The sequence below is a fragment of the Chroicocephalus ridibundus genome, chromosome 7 (genome assembly GCF_963924245.1).
Source record: "Chroicocephalus ridibundus chromosome 7, bChrRid1.1, whole genome shotgun sequence".
Lineage (NCBI taxonomy): Eukaryota > Metazoa > Chordata > Aves > Charadriiformes > Laridae > Chroicocephalus > Chroicocephalus ridibundus.
In genome coordinates this window covers 28,653,232-28,674,543 of record NC_086290.1, presented here as the reverse complement: position 1 = coordinate 28,674,543, position 21,312 = coordinate 28,653,232, and the positions used below count along the sequence as shown (strand labels likewise).

General features: G+C 37.7%; 1 protein-coding gene across 3 annotated transcripts in view; it reads left to right on the top strand.

The window, feature by feature from the left end:
* The first annotated feature begins 2,962 nt into the window (after window positions 1-2,962).
* The window catches only part of CWC22 (CWC22 spliceosome associated protein homolog), a 34,230-nt gene continuing 15,880 nt past the window's right edge, over window positions 2,963-21,312 (top strand). For 2 of the 3 annotated variants that reach the window (XM_063341806.1, XM_063341809.1), the window contains exons 1-14: window positions 2,963-3,037; window positions 3,620-3,731; window positions 6,640-6,707; window positions 7,535-7,651; window positions 7,754-8,011; window positions 8,488-8,616; window positions 10,904-11,072; window positions 11,439-11,492; window positions 12,411-12,546; window positions 12,633-12,839; window positions 12,960-13,022; window positions 13,378-13,470; window positions 14,694-14,775; window positions 15,927-15,987. In XM_063341806.1, the coding sequence (XP_063197876.1) occupies window positions 3,705-3,731; window positions 6,640-6,707; window positions 7,535-7,651; window positions 7,754-8,011; window positions 8,488-8,616; window positions 10,904-11,072; window positions 11,439-11,492; window positions 12,411-12,546; window positions 12,633-12,839; window positions 12,960-13,022; window positions 13,378-13,470; window positions 14,694-14,775; window positions 15,927-15,987 (1,464 nt within the window). In that variant the 5' untranslated portion in view covers window positions 2,963-3,037; window positions 3,620-3,704. Of the gene's footprint in view, window positions 3,038-3,400; window positions 3,413-3,617; window positions 3,732-6,639; window positions 6,708-7,534; window positions 7,652-7,753; window positions 8,012-8,487; window positions 8,617-10,903; window positions 11,073-11,438; window positions 11,493-12,410; window positions 12,547-12,632; window positions 12,840-12,959; window positions 13,023-13,377; window positions 13,471-14,693; window positions 14,776-15,926; window positions 15,988-21,312 lie in introns of those variants that run through there. The other variant, XM_063341808.1, reaches the window with a different exon arrangement.

The following is a 21,312-nucleotide window of genomic DNA, read 5'->3' as shown; positions in this document are numbered from 1 at the left end:
GCAATTAAGCAATAAGGCCCCAATCAAAGCCATCATGCTAAGCCCTCGCTGTTTACAAGATCACAGCTGATAGGCCCCAGCTCTGCAAATTCACCAGCCCCACACTTCACTTCAAGCAAGAATTGGATACAGAGGATATTGTAGTCCTGATTTTCCAGAGCAATCCACAGGACGCAATGAGGAGGTGGTTTACATCACTGGGGCTTAAAAACATTTTGTTTCAGTACAAATAGCCTTGTCCTGAGAGAATTCTTGCAAAATAAATACTGTATTTCCATATTGATGAGAAGGAATAAAATGTGATGGGTTAAACGTGTAAGTACAACTAAATTTTTAATTACTCGTGTATTTAAGCAATGACAAATCTTTCAGACCATGTAGAAATTAAAGTTTCCTTGTTATTAAGAGTAACAAATATCCCCATCCTTTCAGTAACTACCTTCTTTTTAATCAACATCTTAATCCTCAGAAAGCAGAAGCCTTGTTTCATTCCCACAATGAGAACTGACTCACATGGGTATACATCAAGCACTAACCGAACAATGAGACTGCTGAATAATAAAGGAGGCAAATCAGTGTCCTGAAAGGTCATTTTAAAAATGTTAGCTATTCCAGGGACTGCATGTAAGCGTGAGCTGTTGTGAACACAAAAAAAATTCTGACAGTAAATGATTTTTAGAAAGTAGCAAGAAGATATTGAGAACTATGCTTTCCAAAAAAGTGTGGAGCTTAAAATTTGTAGCCTAAGCAATAAATATTACAGAATAAGTCAATGGAAGATTTCCAATAACTCTGTATTGAAGGGATTTTCCTCAAAAATAAGCACTGAATAGGACTTCTACTTCACATGAGTTTTCTTACAGAACTTTGAGTCATAAATTTCAAAATAGTATTTTTTTTTTAAATGAAACGTCTTCATTTTGCTTTCTTTAGTTTACCATTTTGATTTCACTGTTTATTCTATACTTCGTGGTATATTGAATTAGCTGGTTTTCTGCAACGTTTCAATAACATTTTCCTATTGTTTCAGGAAATAACGCATCTCTACCTTTTTCCCCCCTGCATACTGTGTTCCCATACTGTTGTTGCCTGGCGTATGTGACTGGCCAGCATCACGACACAGAGGAGATTAGGTCCTTGTGCCCCTCTTAGTCATTCTGCACCTGAAGTGAGCAGTTCAGCTACCTGGTCCCTTCTTGCGTTACAAAATGCTAAGGAGGACTTGAGTTTTGCAGGTTTTAGGACCACAGTCACTAAAAACTTACTCAGATTGGCTCACTAACCTGGAGGACCAAGGGAACATGTTGGGGCTGCAAAACATGTGGCAGAAGAAGGCTACATGACCTTAGGCACAACCAGGAGTCCCCCAGCTTCTGGGCTACAGACCTGGCCACCTGGGCTTCCCAGAGGGCTTGAGACAGGGCAAGGACTCTACAGTACTGAGGAAGACACCTCCCTCTTGACAGCTACCTAGTTGCGAGAAAGTAAAGGAGCTGCTTTCCCACTGCCATGACTGGAGCACATGATTGAGGGTGCAGGGTGCAGGTCTCACAGGAGGGGAAGGGGGAACAGGAATAAGACACGTGAAATGACACGCTTTCACCCCCCCCGGTCCTTGCAGGGATGCTGCAGGCAACCACCTACCGCTCCTGGGAAACCATCTTGTGGATTGGCCTATGAATATCATAGTTAAGCAAATTTCAGCTGTGGGAGGAATGCAAGGAATATGTTAGCAGATAATACTGTATTTCTGGCTGTGAGTCAGCATTAGGGCCAATGGACTACTGTGCAGCTCATCAGAATTACTCTGCTGTTGATGCGTTTCTCCCTTCTGTTTGAAAGGAGAAATTGTGAGCAGCATTTTTTCAGCATTGCTCCCACCTTGTTGCCACCTTCTTCTCCTCAGCAAATGCTGCGTCCCACGACGTATGCACGCGCAGGGACTTGCACGTGGATGCTGGCGGTCTGCAGCGCAGCAGCAACGCCGCACGGCTCGGTTACAGCTGTCCCTGCAGATGCCATCTGGCTCTTGGCCTTTCTGACCCTGATCTGCTGTGTCCCCTTGAGTCTATTTTCATTATCTCGCAAGAGCTGAAAATGAACCGTAAGCATTTTAAGACCTTACATTACATAGCACTTTGCTTTTTTCTTTTTTTTTTTTTTCCTCCCTATGCATTTACTTTCCACTATCCAAACAAATTTATGCCTGTAATAAGCCTCAGGTCCTCTGTTAGGGTGAATCACTGGTGCTCAATTACTTCAAACTTTTAGAGGCCAAGAAAAATCCCTCTAATAAGCAGGTATCCTAACAGCACTGTAACTCTCGAGAGGGTATAATGTATTATGGATGTCCTGGACATATTGGAAGTTATGTTTACCCAGCAGTGTGGGACAGAAGGGCATGCTATGGGTGTTATTTAAGGGGCAAGCATACTAAACCCACTTAGCAAATTCTCTTCATTTTACAGAGATTCTGGAAGACTTTGGACAGCTTCTCTTCCTTCAGGGAAGTAAGTTGAGTGCTTGTTTGCTATTACCTCTATTTCTGACAGGAACCTTGCACATCTGGTAGCAGTGGGGCTGTTTTTTCTGAGACGCCTTTGCCTGAGAGGCAGTTGGCACTAGAGAAGCACAGTCTGGACTGAAAGGAGCAACATGTCTGCTTTAGAGTGGCTCACTGAGGAGTGAGTCACTTAGTTATCGGCTTAGTTACCGTTGTGGGTTTTGTTTCCCTGCAACAACAAGCATTTTTAGCCTAAATAACACACTGAAAGAGAATAGTACAGACGGGGCCGACAAACGCCGTCCCCATAACCGCGGCGGCCGGTCCCGCAACATGGCGGCCGGGGCGCCGCCGCGGAACTACATTTCCCGTCGTGCAGCGGGACCCGGGCGGCCGGAAGCTCGCCCAGCTGGCGGGGCTGGAGCCGCCTACGTGCGCGCGTCGAACGCAGCCGCTGGGCGGGGCCTCGTCTCCGCGCGGTCATTGCGCGCCGCCGGAAGTGGCGTTGTTCCTGTCCGTGCGCGGCGGTGGGAGGTAGGTGCGGGGCTGGGTGGGCCGCGGGCGGTGGGTGGGGGCTCTCCTGCGGGCAGGGCGGCCAGTCACCCTGCTCCCCGTCCCGCTTTCCCCCTCGGAGTCGGGGGAGACCCAGGCGCCGGGGGAGGCCCCGGGCGCGGCTTGCTGGCCGGCTGCCCCCGCGGGGTGGGTGGTCGCGGTCTCCCCTGCCGGGTCGCGGCTCGGTAGCGGGCGGGGGGAGTGGCGCGGGCCGGTGGTAGCACAGCCCCGCGGAGAGCTCTGGGGCCGGGACTGGGCGCCCTGGGGCTGGGCCCGTGAGCAGGGCCTCGGCATCTCCTGCCGCGGCCTGGCCGCCGGGTCTGGCGGCTGGCTGTGCTGAGTGGCCGCGGCGGTGGGGCTGGTGAACTCCCGGCTGCCCTTCTGCAGCCTTTACCGCCTATGGCAGGTGCTGTGTAACTTAAAGAGATCCGACCAGGCTTGGGGGGGGACTGTTTGTTTTGTTTTAAGGAATTACACAAGCATAGCTTTAAAGAACAAATTAAAAGCACAGGTTCCTGCACCATGTGCTGTAGAAAAATTTTGATTGTCTTCCGTTTGTTGTAGGTGAAATGTTTTTCATACACTGAACTCCACCTTGGCTTGTCTTATTGCTGTGCGTTCAGAACTTCATAAAACATAGAAAGTCAAGATGAAGAGCAGGGTGACACAAGTAAATGTAAGTGCTCTTAAACTGAAATTGTAGGGTTTGTTTATTCCCTTATTACTGCTGGTTAGGTTTGCAGTTGATGTATTAAATAAAACTCCCTGAATGTAAAGCAAACAGTACCCATAATTTATAGCAGATGTTTACAAGAGAAATATTACTATGAAGTCAGTGAATTACTGTTGTCTTAACAGTGGAAGTTCTGAACGTTACTAACATGTAATGATAAAGTAATTGGTGAAAAGTGAATGAATGAATGAATGATGGCTCAACAATAAATATGGAGGAATGGAGAAAAAAGGTGTTGAAAAATTATGTTATAGCAGTGATGTTAGAATGAAAAGATAAAGAGACAGGAAGTAGCAGTTAATGTGGCAACTGTATTTCTTACTGTGAAAGTTAAAGCTTTCCTTTTTAAAAGTGTGTGGTATGTTTCTGAATGGATGGGAATGATTTTTAGAAAAAACTTGATTTAAAATTACTCTCATAAAATGATGATTTAGAAATGCCACATTTGTAAAGTACATTAAATTTGGGACAGTTAGCAGAGCAATACCCTTCTAGTACACTGTCTGAAATGTATAGTATTTCTCTGACTGTGTTTCTAGGGTTCAACCCTGCATAGGCTTCTTCACTCTTTTGGTTCCAACTTTTCTGACTGAAGTGGTTTTTAATAGAGGTGCTTGAGGGATAGTTTGGTATCTTCTCATATCTTCCCAAACTGGTGGTTATGGTAGCGCTGCCTCATCTGTCAAAATAACCCAGTTAGCGAAAGCACACCACTAGGACACTTCCCATGAATAGTTTTGATCAAAATGAGCAAGGAAGAAGACTAACTTGTGGCAGAAAGCCTGGCCACAAAGAACTGAGGGTGACAAGTTCTTCAGCAAACAGCACTTTTTGCAAGGAGACACGAGAACTGTCAAATACAGAGACACCTGTAACGTTTTATTTCTGTGACCACTTATCTTTTTGGGCCTGCTTGGGCAAAGGCAGGTGGTGTAGAACTCATGAGACTGGATCATGCTAAAAAGACCCGCCTCTTCCCATCTGCTAAGTATTATTCAAATACAATAACTGTTCAGTGTTTTTCAAAGATTTTTATTACCAGTTTCTTGGAAGCTTAGGATACAGTTTTGCATTACATTATTTTGGGGAAAAAAACCAACAACTTAAGGACCTTGAATGATTTCAGTGGTCTGCTATATGTTATAGTCCCGCAAACGAGTATTGAAATGGGAAGAAAACTGTGGTGAAAATACAGGAATTTCTTGTACTAGCTTTGCCGTCAAAGATAACGTTACTCTGGAATTAAATTGTCAGATGGATGTTCTTTCGTAGGGATGCATGCTCCTAGTAAACGATGCAATCCACTTGTTTTGTACCATTGTCTTGGTTCATGCAAAATAATAGTGGGAATAATTTTAACACAGTGTTAGAAACGTACCCTAGAGAAGACTATATTCTAGGATATGTTATAGTGGCGTAAAAAATACAAATATGTATATTTACATGTATATATGCACCAATTTGAGTGATAGCAAGTCACCCTTAGTGGCCTGTTGATAGGATGATGCTCATAAATCGTTGTGTTGCCATTATTTCTTTAGGAAACCTCAGTCAATGTTGATTTTACTTGCACAGTTCATTGTAAACACCACACTTGCCATTTAGTAACGATAGTTTTCTTTCCAGTTAAGTTTTTGGAGATCATTGGGTATAACTGTCTCGGGTCTGCTTATGAAGGAGGTGTCATTATTCTACTAACCAACACTTTTAACTGGTTCTTTGGTGGGGCAAAAACTAGTGTGGCAACATGTTAATGGACAGAATGCCACTTCAACAAATGAGATGAATGTTTCTGCAAAAAGTTCCATGAAGTTGCATAAGCACCTTCTGTTGAGTTTCTGCATCAAGGTGAAGCATTACCTATTTCATAGCTGATGAATGGCTGGTAACGTGAGACTGTGGTTCTGAAAAATCCTAAATAATATAGTAAGGGAAGAGAGGACCTTTACAATGAAAGTATAGAGGTCATAAAAGCTGCTGCTTAGCTGTACCAAAGTAGTTTTGAAATATCTTGATGAGGTCATTGTCTTTGTGTGTTGTAGATATTGTCATATTCTGGTTTTTGTGTGTGATTCCATAATTCTATGTCATGGTTCAGACCACAGAATTTGCTGTGAACTATTTAAGTGTTTATCACTTAAACAGTCCTTAAAAATTAGATTTCAAAAATCTAGAATTAAATTTACTTCCAGGATCTGTGAAGTGGAACAGTGTAACTTAGATGTTTATAATGTATAAAGCTAGGAATGACTCATGAGAAAATAAATAATGGTTAGTAAAAAGGGGAAAGGTAAGGGAAAAATTACGCAATAACGGGGATCTTTAGGAGAGAGGAAAGACAGTGTTCAAACAGGAAGCGGTAGAATTCTGTTAATGTTATTGCATGCAATGCAACAAAGTGTAAAATGGCATATGGGAGAAGGAAGCAGGAAGGGCAGACTGAAGGTCCGTCTATTCTAGGCTCCAGCAGTAATAGCAGATGGCTTGAAAAGTTTAGGCACAGGGCAACCATAAAAGTACTCACCCGCATGCTTTCGTAGTCTCTGACTATTTGCAGTTTTGTGAGCCAGATGATTTCTTTGGTAACACATGTGAATTTTTCTTCGGTGTTTGTCCAGTCTCTTGACCCCATGTAAGCATTTGGCTTCTGCCTCATCCTGTAGCAGGGAGTCCAGCTGCTTAACTACGTGTTATTTAGAACCATCACTCCTTGTCATAACTGACTACCATTAGCTTTATTTGAAGGAATAGGGAACCAAAGACATGGAACTCTTTGATCTCAAGATATAAGTGCTCATAGTAGTAAACATATGATGTTAGAGCTTGATTTTTCCTTCTGTTTTCTTAAAAGCATGGTTCCAGTTATGAAAGGAAGGAAAACTACAGTTCACGCCAAAGAAGTTTGTCTCCAGAGGACAGGTAGAATGATTGACTTTTATACCCTACAATTCTGTGTATGTAGCTCATATAATGAGTTAAATAAGTTTAAAAAAAATAATAATCAGGTTCTGTTTTTTTATGTGTTACTGTAACTGAGCAGTGAAAAATAAGTGTAGGTTTAATAAAATACTTGAATGTCAATATAGCAGTAACTAAATAGATTTGTTATTAAAAATAAAGCTTTAAAAAATCCTTAGCATTCAGTTGAATTGTCAAGGGACTTGAAAATGGAAATTAGATACCAGCTTTTTGCTTGGACTCACGTATTGCTGATGCCACAATTGTCACTTCAGAGCAAGATTATTGATGCCAGCAAAAGGTGGAGAGATATAATTTGAAGTGCAGTCTACTGAGGCGTAAGAAGAACTGTTGCCAGTTTACTTTTATTTTTACATTTTAATTGGAAGAAACCTCTTGTACTAAACACAATATTACTTTTTTCTAATAGTGTCTGTTCAGTTTTATGCTACATAGGCAAAAGTAGGTGAAACATACGTACGTACATTCCAAGGAATGCATGGTGCTGAATTTACCACTGGTATTTGATGTCATTACTGTTTAGCATTTAATTTTAAGTTCTAGGAGGAGCTTCCTTTTACAATGCTTCGCTTGATTTTTTTTTTATTATTTTTTATGACAAAAAATTATTATAAAAGGAGTATCTTCTATTTGAATGATGCATATATTGAAACTCAGGTTGCAGAAGTGGAACAGTTGGTATATATGAAACGTATTGCAAGTAGATATTAATAGTATTGTTTTTCTAAGCCTATTGCTAAGAATGTTGTGTCTTGGGTTGCAAATAGGGATGTAGAGCATGACAGGTCTCCATCTCCCAGAAAGAGAAGGTACTCTGATGATGGCAGATATGATCAGGAATATTCAAGAAGGGAATACTATGATGACAGAACTTCAGAAGGAAGGTGAGTATCAAGCTCTTTCATGATCAGTAATAAAATACTTGTTTCAAAGAATAAAACGTGAACACTTTTCACAAACCCTTGGGTGTTGTGTTTTGTTTTTAGAAGGATGGAAAGGGGGAGAGACAGACACTATGAGAAATGGGAGGAGAGAGAATCTGATCGAAGGAAGCAGAGAAGATATTCATCACCTGATCGTAGGAGTCCAGAGAGGTCGACAGACCAGAGCTCACTTGCTCATGATGAGACCACTTCAAAGAAGAAGAAAGAAGAAGTGGATCCAATCCTTACTCGCACAGGTGGTGCATATATTCCACCTGCCAAGCTCAGGATGATGCAAGAGCAAATCACTGATAAAAATAGGTGAGTTGAAAGTAATATATTAGAATTTTTACTGAAAAGCAAAACTGTAAAGGGTTTTAATGAATGTTGGTGAAAATGGAATATCTTTTGCAGGCTATAATCATTCTTTTGAAGGTATATTTTTATCAGAAGAATAAGAGAATCAGATTGTGACTGTACCTGCTTCTGCTGCAAACTGTAAATGGGAAAGTGGGGTGACCACATGACCAGAAATTTTTGGGAATATCTTAGAAAACTGAACATACTGGGTTATACCATATCTGTGGAGAATAACATTTTGGTGTATCATGTTGGTGCAGTGATTTCCAAGTAGTTAAATGCGTAATTGCAAACTAGTCTTCTTATTTATGCAGTGAATATTTTCTTAGCTATTTTACTTATTGCAACGTACATTCAAGTTTCATATATATTTATGAAAACCCACTCGGTGCTACGTCAAATTTATGCATTTATAATTTGTGATATGTTTCCAATAGCTTGGCATATCAGAGGATGAGTTGGGAAGCCTTGAAGAAGTCAATCAATGGTCTGGTCAATAAAGTGAACGTTTCTAATATAGAAAATATCATTCATGAGCTCCTTCAGGAAAATATTGTTCGGGGAAGGTAAGTCTTAGTATTTAAAACAGTTCTTTTGCTTTTCTGCTAATATGTATACTGTTCATCTATACCTCACTATGTGTAGTGTATGGAAGCTAGTTAAATTTTAAAATTAACATTAGGCTATATTGGCCTATGCAGTGTAGTCCTCTACTTTGGGGACTGCTCAACTGGTGGGGAAGGAATAAGAGTCCAACAGATGCTGTGTGTTTCCTTTTCTTAAAGGTTTTACCCCTGCGTTTTACTTGAATGGTTTACAGGTGTCTATGTCTATTTACTTTTGTATTCTGGGATTTTTTTTCTGTGGGACAAATAATATTTGTAGCCAGTATTTAGCAAAACAAATTTTATTACAGTTATCTGGCTGGATTTTTTATTTTAATGTAGAGAAAAGATTTGTACGCTATTTGAGCTAAGTACTAAGTCATGGTGACTGTGCAAGTATTGTGTGATGAGTTTCCTTGCTTTAATTTTGATGTCAATAGAGGTTAAATATGCTGGTCTAAAGGAGTTAGATCAGTTAGAGTTTAAATGACTATCACTTAAACAAAACCAACCAATCACCAACAAAAAAACCCTCTGAACAAAATATCCATAAATAATTCTATTACGTTTCAAACAGATAGCAACACTTTTTTTGTCACAACTTAATCACTGTTATTGGAGGAGGTTATAGCGAAGGATTGTGTTAGTTTCATGTATGCCATAGCTGATGCAAAGATCAGAATCCTGTAAATAGCATAAAAATAAGAGAATTCAGTAAAATCTAGAGAGTGAGCAAATAGTTCCCAAATGTGATTTCTGTTAAAAATAATAATGAAGTCTTGAACAGTCTGTTGTAGAACTGCTTTTTACTTGCCAGCATTTCATGTCCCCAAAGCTTAGTTTTCATAAAGCAGTAATATTTTAGTTTAAAAATTAGCTTATTGAATGTTCTTAGAATATAGTTGTCTGTGGAAGTTTGTGTGTGTGTGGCTTATAAGCTTACACATTTCAAAACAATGTAGAAGGAAACTGACACCATTTCCCTTCTTACACTTAATTTTGACTTCCAAGTTTGCACAAAGATGCATATAAAGTAATGACACGAAATTTTACTTCGCTGTAAAGTGCTTTTTCTGTGTTTTCTAAGTAGAGGGTAAGTCGGATCTGAACCAGACAGGTTTCAGTTTGTAAGCAAGAAGTAACTAGTAGTTTCAAAATGAAATGCTCTCTTCCTGTGCATTAGTATGAAATGAGTTCTATTCCATTTGTCAGCTTCAGAGTAGGTAGGAATAAGGTCCTTCATGCAGTTTGTATTTAGTACCATGTAGGAGGGTTTTTTTGTAAGATTTCGATAAACCACAGAGAAGATAGAGTTGTATACCAGTGTGTGCTTTGAAGATTCACATTTGGAGGGCTTTTTCCCCCCCTGCCTTGCCCATTTGTAATGGGGTAATACAGCAACAGTCAAATTCTATGGGCTAAACCTTTAGAAAAAGCAAAACTGAGAGGGGAGGAAAAAGGGTCGCAATTCTTGTCAGACTTCAGTCTTGATATAAACGTAAGAGACACCTTTAGTACAATAGAAGAACTAGTATCTCGTGAGCCCTGTGTTTATGTTCATTTAGGCTCTAAGCAGTAGTCTTTTATAATCAGTTCTCAGTTCCAAAACAATAATTATTTGAAAGGATGCAGTTTCATTTGAGAAAAGCATTGAAAAGCATTACTTTACCCATTCTGGTTTTACTGAATATTCAGTTTTGTTACTTCTAGGTAGATCTTTATTGATAGGGATCTTTTATGGAAATACAACTTTTCTTTCTTAGACATTTGTTTTGCTTGTTTTAAGTTGTTATACTTGAACACAGTTCTGTGTTTTTCGTCAATAGTTGCAGAGCAGGTATTTTTTTTGGTCACAAACAAACAGGATTTTGTTTTTTCAACTGAGGAAAAGAAACAGCACAATCATGCAAATTTCCAAGCTAAGAAGGCCCTGTGTTGGAGTTAAAAAGGGATAATTGCAGGATATGAGATAAAGAATTCGTATGTGCTTATTTTCAAATGTAGCTCTAATAGGAACTATATTTAATGAAAGATAAGGTATTATTTTAAGAATTTCTTGGCTCAGGCACATTTGGGCAACACGTTTTGCAAAACCCCATTTGTGGCATGATAAACAACAGTTTGAAAATGACCATCTGGTATCTTCTGACTATTCGACCTGTACAATATTATTTTATGTGATGTGTATTGAATAAAAACATTAAATGTTTTATTACCAGAAAAATATTAAACTTATGTGTTTTTGCAGGGGATTGCTGTCTAGATCCATTTTGCAAGCTCAGAGTGCCTCTCCAATTTTTACCCATGTTTATGCAGCTCTTGTGGCAATTATCAATTCAAAGTTTCCCAATATTGGTGAATTGATTCTCAAGAGGTTGATACTAAACTTTCGCAAAGGATATCGCAGAAACGATAAGGTATGTAAAATGTGAAAAGCAACATGTTCAAACTTGTAATTCTGCTGTGTTAACCTTGTATTGAGTGTGTTCAGGTTACGTATTTCAAAGGAATACAACCAAGACCTATGGGTCAGAACCTATCGTTAGTACATTAAGTATAGTAGTATTAGATTATCATGACAGCTTGACAACCTATTCTGGGGTGGTACTGTGATAGTTTTTTTTTTTTTTTAAAGTGTATAGCCCTAATTGTGAGCAACCATCAGTATCCCAAAATAGTTAGTTTCATGACTTAATTTGATTGTGAGATGCACAAATCTTAGTAAGTAAATTTTTTCTTCCATATAAGATGTTTTAAAATTTCCTATTTTATTTCTTTTGCAGCAACTCTGTCTAACATCTTCAAAGTTTGTTGCACATTTGATGAATCAGAATGTGGTATGTTACTTCACGTTTCTACTCAGTCCAAACTCTGTATGGCTGTTTCTTTAGTTTCAAGACAGCAGTAGCCTAAGTGAAGATGCTCTTCCTGTTCTCATGGCTACTGAAAATCTGAATCCACGTTTCCTTTTAAGCCTGCTCTAAGTTGTTAGGGTCTTTTTAGAAAAGACATTGATAATTTCCTATGCAGTTGTTATTGCTTACCGTTACATTTATACCTCAGAGCTTCCCCAGACTTCGTAAATATGTTTGGGCTAGTATTCAGACAAATCTTGAAGCAAAGCATGCTTCATCTGAGGCTGTGTCCCGCAGATGTAAACAGTTTTCTTGCAACACTGTCATCTGACTTTAAACATCTGTGTAGGCAGAACTAAACTCAGTTGCATCTAAATCAAATTTGTATCTCGCCCTATGCCACTCTTTTATCTGTTAGAAATCAGGATACTCCAGTTTAAATAATGTCAAGAAGCAGTGTTTCAGGAATGCATTGGGAGTATACAGCATTTTGGTAAAGAGGAGACTAATCTGAGATCTGACATTTGCTTATATGTCTGATGTTGGAGGACCTGATTTCATTGTAGACACAATACACTTAGAACTTCCTATAATGTAAGTGGTGGTTTATTTCTTGGAAATGCATTCTGGTTTTTTTTAATGGCAAAATGTTTTTCATTGCTTGCTTGTTCATCTGAATAGCATAGTCACATTCACTACGAAGTTGTGTAAATATGGGTGGTAAAATTGTATTTGAAATTTTGAGTTCCTCCTAAATAGCTTTGTCCCACTATAGTTGCCTTGTGTGTAATTAAACAAGAGCGTAGTATCCTCAAAGGCTGGACTGCTCCGTGAAGTAAATCACTGAAATAATAGTGTAACATTGTACGTTCTAATTCTTTACTGATATTCTTTCCATAGGCTCATGAGGTTTTATGTTTGGAAATGCTCACTTTGCTTCTTGAAAGGCCTACTGATGACAGTATTGAAGTAGCAATTGGATTTATTAAAGAGAGCGGGCTCAAATTAACAGAAGTTTCTCCTAGAGGTATTAATGGTAAGTATAATTAGCCAGAACATTTGTCTTTTTGATGTTTGTATTGGTAAATCTTTCTTATATTTACATTTCTGTCTTTTTCCAAGCAATCTTTGACCGTCTTCGACACATTCTGCATGAATCTAAAATTGATATGCGCGTTCAGTATATGATAGAAGTCATGTTTGCTGTACGGAAGGATGGCTTCAAGGATCATCCAATCATTCCAGAGGGATTAGATCTAGTGGAAGAGGAGGATCAGTTTACTCATATGTTGCCATTAGAAGATGACTACAACCCAGAGGATGTTCTTAGTAAGTTAAAAACAGAAGAGAGTTCGATGACTGCATTCCTCATGAAAACAAATTTGAGATTAAATGTTCATTGTTATCTTCATTTTGTATTTTAAATAAAGACTCTCTTTTATTCTAAAGATGTTTTCAAGATGGATCCGAACTTTATGGAAAATGAAGAGAAATATAAGACACTGAAGAAAGGTAAGGGACTGCGTGTATAAAAATTTTATATATAATATTTATATATTTACACATTTACAGAGCTTTTATTTGTCCAACTACTGTTACCAACCTTTATTTAACAGTGGGTGATAACTGTGTCCCAGAAAACTGTCTTTCAGTTCATCACAGACCTTTCCAATGTATTCCTGCTATTTTCTTCAGTATTGTTTCTCCAGCTACATTTTCATTTGGTTATGACATACCTACTTTTTTGACTCTGCCACGTTCTCCACCTGAGAGACCCTTTCACTCTTGGGTGTTGGATTAATTTTTTTTTTTGATACTAAAGCTACTGTGGTCTAGATGCCTTTAATCTGGGATACTGCTCTTTCAGAAATTCTCGATGAAGGTGACAGTGAATCTGAAGCAGATCAAGAGGCTGGAAGTAGTGAGGAAGATGAAGAAGATGAAGAGGAAGATGAAGATGGTGAGTATGTGACTGGGACCTTACTAGTGATTGACTGACTGTAGATGAAACAGGAAAGAAAGGCTTAACTTGTTATAAATTTTGTGAAAATAAGAATGTTCAAATGTTAAGGGATGTTTTCATCTTAAATTATTCTCAGATCTAAGTGTTTACTAGCATTCAGCACAGGCAGAAAATAAAAAGCAGCTTGGCCTGATTGGTCTTGGCTGTATCAGTTCCATGCAAGAAAAGCCTTGTAAACATAAGGCGCTAAATATAATGAACATGAAAACAGTTCCTTAAAAACTAATAAAGACAACCTTTCTGGACACTTTTTAATGCTCTGTCATGTTTTTTAAGTCACTTCCAAAATCAGAACAGGCTTTCTTACAACTGTGTTTACATCCTCTATATCATTTTTTAGTTCAGTTCAGCCCCCTTTCTTGATCATTAGTGCAAGCAGTCAGTGTTTACACATATATTTGATTCCTAGGAAAAAAATTGATGGAAAAGCATAACGGAAATGTTTGCGTAGACTGTGTGAGTAATTGAATAGCCAGCCAAGTTCTGTTCTCGTGGAATACCAGGAATGGATTTCTTCAACAGTTTGCCAGAGTATTTCATGGAAGAACAGAGCTTCCAGGCTGATGAAAAGTATGAGAATTCACATAACTTTTCATCAGTTGTGCTATTCCCAAACAAGAATGAAGGAATAGTGAATACCTTATGAATGAAGATGTTTGAGGAGTGGTTGTGGTTTGGGACAGATTTTTCTACACTTGTTCCAGGACAAAACAGAACTTTTGCAGAATGCTGTAACATAGTTCGTATACATAACAGAAACAAAGAATTTCCTGTTAAAATCAGGGAGGCTACATAAAATGTTGTATAGCTAAATAATGCAGAAAATACCTTCCTAATAATGTGGGCAAGAAATGTTAAATCTAGAGGTTGCATTTGCATTTTGCCAGCTAAGTCATGTGAAAAGCCTTTAAATGGGGAGTTACCCTCTTACAGCTGTATCTCTGAATATTTACCTGTTAGTTACAGACGAGGCAAACACTGATTACTTTTTTCTTCTCTGCAAAAATAATAGTAAACAATAATATACCTGCTAAACAGTCCTAAATATTTATAGAAAAAGTATTATACAGTGTGTTTCAGACTTAGTAAATAATAAATAGAGCTGTTCTAAGAGATTACTTATCTTTTGCTCTTTACCAAACCATGGTTTTCTTTCCCAGGTCAGAAAGTCACTGTCCATGACAAAACAGAAATTAACCTGGTCTCCTTCCGTCGTACAATTTATCTTGCTATTCAGTCAAGGTAAATATAATATAACTTGTACACTTATGAGTGTAGTTCTTTTGAAATGGGTGAACTAGAATTCTTCTCCTTTCTAAATTCCTTTTTAGTGTTTTGACAAATGGTTACTGGATTCTCATTCTAAGATAAATCCTGTTTGTTTCAAGATGTGTGAGTAGTGCACTGGGACTTTTCTGTCAAGATTGCTGTAATTAGAATTTTCTGAGTGAATGAAAGTCACTGATCTTCAGATTATACAGCATTTTAAGAATTTCTGAGAGTAAGGAGTTCTGCAGCATGGTACTTTCTGAGCCTGTTGCCATCTGCATGGTTTGGACAATAAGTATAAGATAGTAAGACAATAAGATACCAACCCTGAAGTGTACTGTATTTGTTCGTCTTGAGAATGAAATCCCCTTGCAGCACATGGCACAAACAAAACATGACACTGTAGCTCCTGTGACACCTGGGTGAAAGGAGAGATAAACCCATTGCATGCCTCTCAATTCCATCGTTAAAAGTAGGTATGGCCCACAATATTCTGCAGGTCTGAACTCCCTGAGGAATGAGATAATGTAGTTGTGGTATTGATCATTAGATATATGAATTAATACCATACTGAGATGTATGAAAGGGTCTTACATTTCTTGAAGTTACTGTTCAATACTTTCTTGTGATACTGAAATTTATTCATCCTACGCTTCAGTGTGGGGAGGTTCTTTCTGGTAGCTAAAGGCTTTCAATATGCAAGAATGGGAGTGTGAAGAGGAAAGTGTGGTGTATACTGGTTTTGGAGCTTATGTACAGTGCCTGCATTTCAGTGTTTTTCAGGATGTGCAAAATGAGCTCACATGTTTGTGCTTTGCTGAGTTTTGTAAGGTGATGTAATAGTAATAATGACCCGAGTCATCTTGTTTTCAAATTGCCTGCAAATGTAATGACTTCAGCTAATTTTCAGTTACAAACTCATGAAATACAAAATATTTATTAAAAAAAAAACAACCCATGACAACAAAAAATCCCAGCCAAAGAAACAGCTTTCTGAATGTTAATTAGATGCTTTATTTCAAAACAGTTGAAGTTTCAGCACCAACAATCAATATAATTCTGAAATGGTTTTAGTGTAGCGTACATTGCACAGATAATGAGAAGTATTTTTTCTATTATTGCAGCTTAGACTTTGAGGAATGTGCTCACAAATTGCTGAAGATGGACTTCCCTGAAAGCCAAACTGTAAGTCTTACTTCTTATTCTTTTTTGTTATTAACATTATTAAGAAATAGTACTGTGGTAGTATTCAGAATCCTTACTCTTGGCCTCGGACCTAGCAAGGAGATGAGAGTGACTTCTTACAGCTGTTGCTCTTTAAAATGAGTCTTACGACCTTTAGAGCAAATAAGCTGACACATAGTTCATAAGACATTTATCTTGGGCAATTGCGTCTTTCTGTCAAGCAGCTCAAATGTTTGCTCATAGCCTGTTTGAAAATATTTGTTCGTTGGACTGTTGAAACACTTATCCTCTGACAAAAGTACTGTAGCATGGCAGTCACTCTTGGAGCTCTGTCTCTGAAAGAGCTTGGAGTTGAAGATCATATTTGCAGGCAGCTGTAGATTTTATCGGTGGGACTTGAAATTTAGCATAGTCCTAAAAGAATGTGGTGGTTTGTTGCTTTCACAGTCCTCTTGGAATGATAAGTGTATCGAAATAAAGCACTTCTAAGTATGTGTGCTTTGGTGTAATCTTGGAGATAGTCAGACAAAATATGTTTTGTCTTCAGACACTATGTGTAAGATCAATACGGTTGGTATGTTTTCATGTAAAGGAAACTGTCCTTCAGCTAGTACTTATGCTAGATCCTGGTAGAATGTAAATACCCAATTATATAAACAGCTTTTCAGTCAGCTGTAAGCTATCATCATGAGATTTGCACTTGAGAGAGCTGTTAATTTTCTTGTGGCTTTAATTATCACTACTCTGTTTTATTTGAAACAATGTGTGTAGAAGTAACCTTATTAGTATAATAGTAACTAGTAAGTGGAGATCTGAGCTAGGGGTTCTTTGAAAATGTGGTTTAACCTAGTAATCAGAAATTGTTTGGCTGTTATTTTTTCAGTTCTTCTATTTTGTTGTTAAGCAATTTATATGGAAGTAAACAAAGAATTCAGATGACTGTGTATTTTCTTATCTAATTCTTTAATTCTGTGAATGAAATGCAATACTAAGCATGCGTAGGATTATGATGCTTAGTGAAGCATAACCTGAAGAATTCTAAAGAGAAAAAAGAAAATCCTGCAAATCAATTCAACCATAAAGAAATGAGAGAACAATCTAGAATATACGTGCTAGATCATACAGTGGAGATACCTAACAAGCAGTGTTACAGACATTGTAACTGCTCAGAGAACCGCTCAACTGTTAGTATTTAATACCATTGCAGTCTCTGTCAACTACTAACTATTCTGTGGGCAAGATTTACTCAGAAAAAATAAATTTAATGAAGGGATTAAAAAACAACCAAAAAAACCCAATCCATAAATCAGAATCTTAAACGTGTAAAGAAGGTAGATTTTCTTTCACCACTTCACTTGCTGTTTTTGAGTTTTGACTTAATATTTGCTACTAGGCTGTTTTCTTTTCCTTTCTGTGAATCCTTTGCTGCAAATAAAAATAACCAGACATACACAGAAGAATTCAAGGTGTTACTTTTCATATACTTTATGGGGTGCTAATTTATTTCAGTCTCAGCTTTGAGAAACTTTATGACCCCTAACAGTCACAAATTAAAGCTACATTAATGTTAATGTACAAATATGTTTGGTTTTTTCCTGCTGCACTGCAAACACAATTGTTACTCCTAATTTTGTAGGAAAGCTCTCAGAGCAAATCCCGGGTCTAGTTTTGAGACTCAAGAAAACTTGGGTAAATTGTATATATATGGAACTTTTGGGAATCAATTAAATACAACGCTAACTAATTTAGAGTACAGTAGCTTTGTGACTAACAGCACTATAATCTCTGAAATGTTTCCACTGAATTTCATGTCTCTTTAGAGAGCAAGTGATTGGAGGAGACAAAATGTTGATATCCCACCAGCTGTCTAGTCCAGTCTCTAGACAATATTACTTTGTTCCATTAACATCTCATTCCAACAGATTCTTTCCTATCACTTTGTGCTTTGGAAAATGTGTAAAAATTCACTAAGCACGGGTTTTCATATTAAAATTTATAACATTCTTTGAAAACTAGAACATCTAGATGAATAAGAATTTATGTATTTAATTATTACAGTTTATGGTACTTAGATAATTTATTTTGGTTAGCACACCACCCTATTAAAAAAAGAAGAATGTGAGGTGATGTAGTTATGATTCAGCTGTAATTGCTATGAATGAGATGCTTTTAAAACAGATGCAGAAGTTATTTTTTGGCACTTTGTGTGTGCAAGTGTATATCTATCTAAAAAGACAAAAATAAATTAGTATCAGCCTATGATCCAGTACTAGTTGTAGGAATTTCTACAGTTCAAGGTTAAAAACTGCTGTAAAGCTTCATCTTTTATAATATGAGGCGGCTTCTTTGTGCAGATTTCTTTTTTTCCCCTAATAACCATCATTACTTTTCACCTCACCTCAATCAAAGATGTGAGAGCTTTGACTTGCTCATTGTATAGACTTAGAGCTCCTAAGAAGTGTTTATGGGGGCAAAAGGAAAAAAAGAAAAGAGATTGCCTGATCAGTGTGAGAGCAGAGAGAACAACCAGGTACAGACAATAAAATTATTCAAGGATTTATGGGGCTGGAGTCTGTCCATGTGGACGAAAAACTGAATGCACTCAGCAGGAATTTCTGCTTGAATTAACTGCCAGTTTCTAAACAAGGAAAGTAATCTTTTATTCTTTCAAGTTTAGTATCTTCTGATTGAACCCTTTAGTGAATTGATTCCTGCTGTCTTCATTATCAAAACAAACCACAGGATTATTTTTTTCAGACATAAAGCTCTTTTTTGGGTCTGTTTAACTGAAAACTTCAGCAGCCTGTATTGCTGGATGATATGTCTTTATCTGTAATTTCTTTGGTTAAAGCTTTGAATTATAAGGTGCAACCTTGAGACATTCCTGAAATGTTTGCTGAACTCTTGGGTGAATCTTCAAAGTTCGTTTCTGCTTGTAAGAAAATTGCAATTTAGATCGAGCGTAGGAGAGATAATAACGTCATGGTTGGTTGTTTCTTATAGTGAAGACCCTGTAGGTAAGAGCTCGTTCTCTGTGCCAACTCCTACTATGAATGGTGTTTGTCATGAGAAGCAGGTACTGGAGTGTTTTAGACTGAAGTATCATTTAACACTGTTTCTACTCCTTAGAAATTAGGTGAAACTTAAATTCTTGCTGTAAATTTTTTTCCTCCAATGAAGTCTAATTTTACAGTAACTTCGTGTTTTCCTCCTGGAAGGCTTTAATCAATAAAATTGGCTTTCTTTAATTTTGTCATTAAGACTGTTTTCCACAGTCTTTGAGTAGTGAATTGTCAATTAAATACAATCTGAAACCCCATTAGAATACTCAAAGCCTAAAGACAGAAATAAATTACAGTTTTGAGACTAATACAGTATTAACAACTTTCATGCAGGTTAATTGTTCCAGAAATCTTTATGTACAGAGACTTTTGGCGTGATTTAGCAGGGCTAAGTTCAGGAATATATTTAGCCGTTTTTCAGTGGTTGAATTGTCAGATTATTGTGTCACGTTAACTGCTGTGCAACACAAGTGTTTGTATGCTTAATACCAGTAATGGATCTGTCACACAGCTCTTGCGTGCAGAAAGAGGATTAAGGTTCAAATGGATGATCTGTGGAATAGGAAGGCATAATACTGCTTTTTGGCATTGCAGTTTAGTACTGGGTGCTGAGGGGAACGTCAGCAGTGTTATTTACTAACGTAGAATTGTTCTGTTCTGACTTGAGATGAACACATTTTTCATTTTGCCATGAACTGAAATGCTGCTTTTTCAGAAGTGAATGATGCCGTTAAACAGAAACATCCAATTAATTTTCAGTCTCCAGCTGTATATTCTCCTTCCACAAAATACTTATTTCCATCTCCTCATCCTTTATTTTTTTTTTCACGGCCCTTTTTTTAGTGTGAAAATTTTGCCTACTACAGTGTCCTGTTTTTTCTTTCTCTAGAAAGCATGTTTTCTTTCAGGCTCAGTTTTTATTTCCAGCTTTCCAGATTTTCTTTTTTTCCCCCTTGATTCTTTTTCTCATTCATTCATTATTGCTCCAGGATTCTGGAAATACATCTGCTTCCTGTACCTGGACCTTATCTTTAAACTGTCCTCCTGATTACACTTGATCTGTTTCCCCGCCTTTTTTAGGTGACTGCAGCATGTTCAATGTTGTGTTCTGCATCAAAGGGCCCTTCTTTAGTCATTTGAATTTAAATCTTCTAAAATGTATCATTTTCTTCTGTATTTTATTAATCTTCGATAGATGTAAGCAATGCGCTTTCTTGTTTCTCTGTCTTTTTTTGTAACCTTTCAGGCTTCTTCAGTCTGTATCCTTTTTTGGCTTGTCATAGTTACATTAAATGAGCAAAATGTTACTCCTTTGTGGTTTTACATGGCCTGTTTAATAGAAATGTCGAGAAGCCATTTCAAAACTTTTTTTGTCATAAGTTTTCTTCCTGATCCTTTTTCACACTGTCTTCCATATTGGGATTTTCAGGATCCCCCTGTGCATGATGTTTTGTAGGTCCTCTCTTGTTCTACCACTGTGTTTCTTAAACAAAAAAAACAAAAACAAACAAACAACCACAACCAAACACACATAAAAAAAAAAACCCACACAACCAAAAAAAACACCCCACAACCATAACCAAGTCTTGTAACTTTTCTCAGTTCTATTATGAGAACTTTTCTCAAATCGGGTCCTAAAAGCCTGTTCGCATGGTATCACTGTCTGTCTGCTTCTGGTTCCTGCCCCCCGCCTTTGTTCCTGACCTCTTTCCTGGAGCCTAAATTTTACTTCTTTACTATCTCTGTGCTGACATCTGTCCACACCTGAGGAGTAGGTTCCAAGTTAACACTTGCTAACCTGTCATGTCTGTGGTTCCTTTATTTCAGCTCTGTGAATTTTTTTACTATAATTCAGATAAGACAATTGAATGCATCTTATGTGCATTGAGACTCTATTGTTCTCTCATGCTCTTCCATGTGGATTCTGAAGCTTGAACAAAGGAATTTATTGCTTTTTGTTGTTGTTTATTTGGCTCACTGGTATCTTCTGCATTAGGTGGTAGTATTTAAGTATGTCAGATACTCAGAATTTAATTCTCATGTTGGTTTCTGATTTTTTTTTTTAAAGGAAAAAAGAACTTCAGATAGTTGAAATTCTTCGTTTCACAGTAAATTTAATAGGAGGAGGCTTGCTTTTCTTGGTGTTACTTAAACCCAACTGAAGCTTGCAGATCAAAAGTTGAAAAGCTTTGCTGTAGTCTGTACTACAGCCTGGGAGAAGCTTTTCTAAACAAGCCTTACAGTTGCTTCTTTGGGCATATGT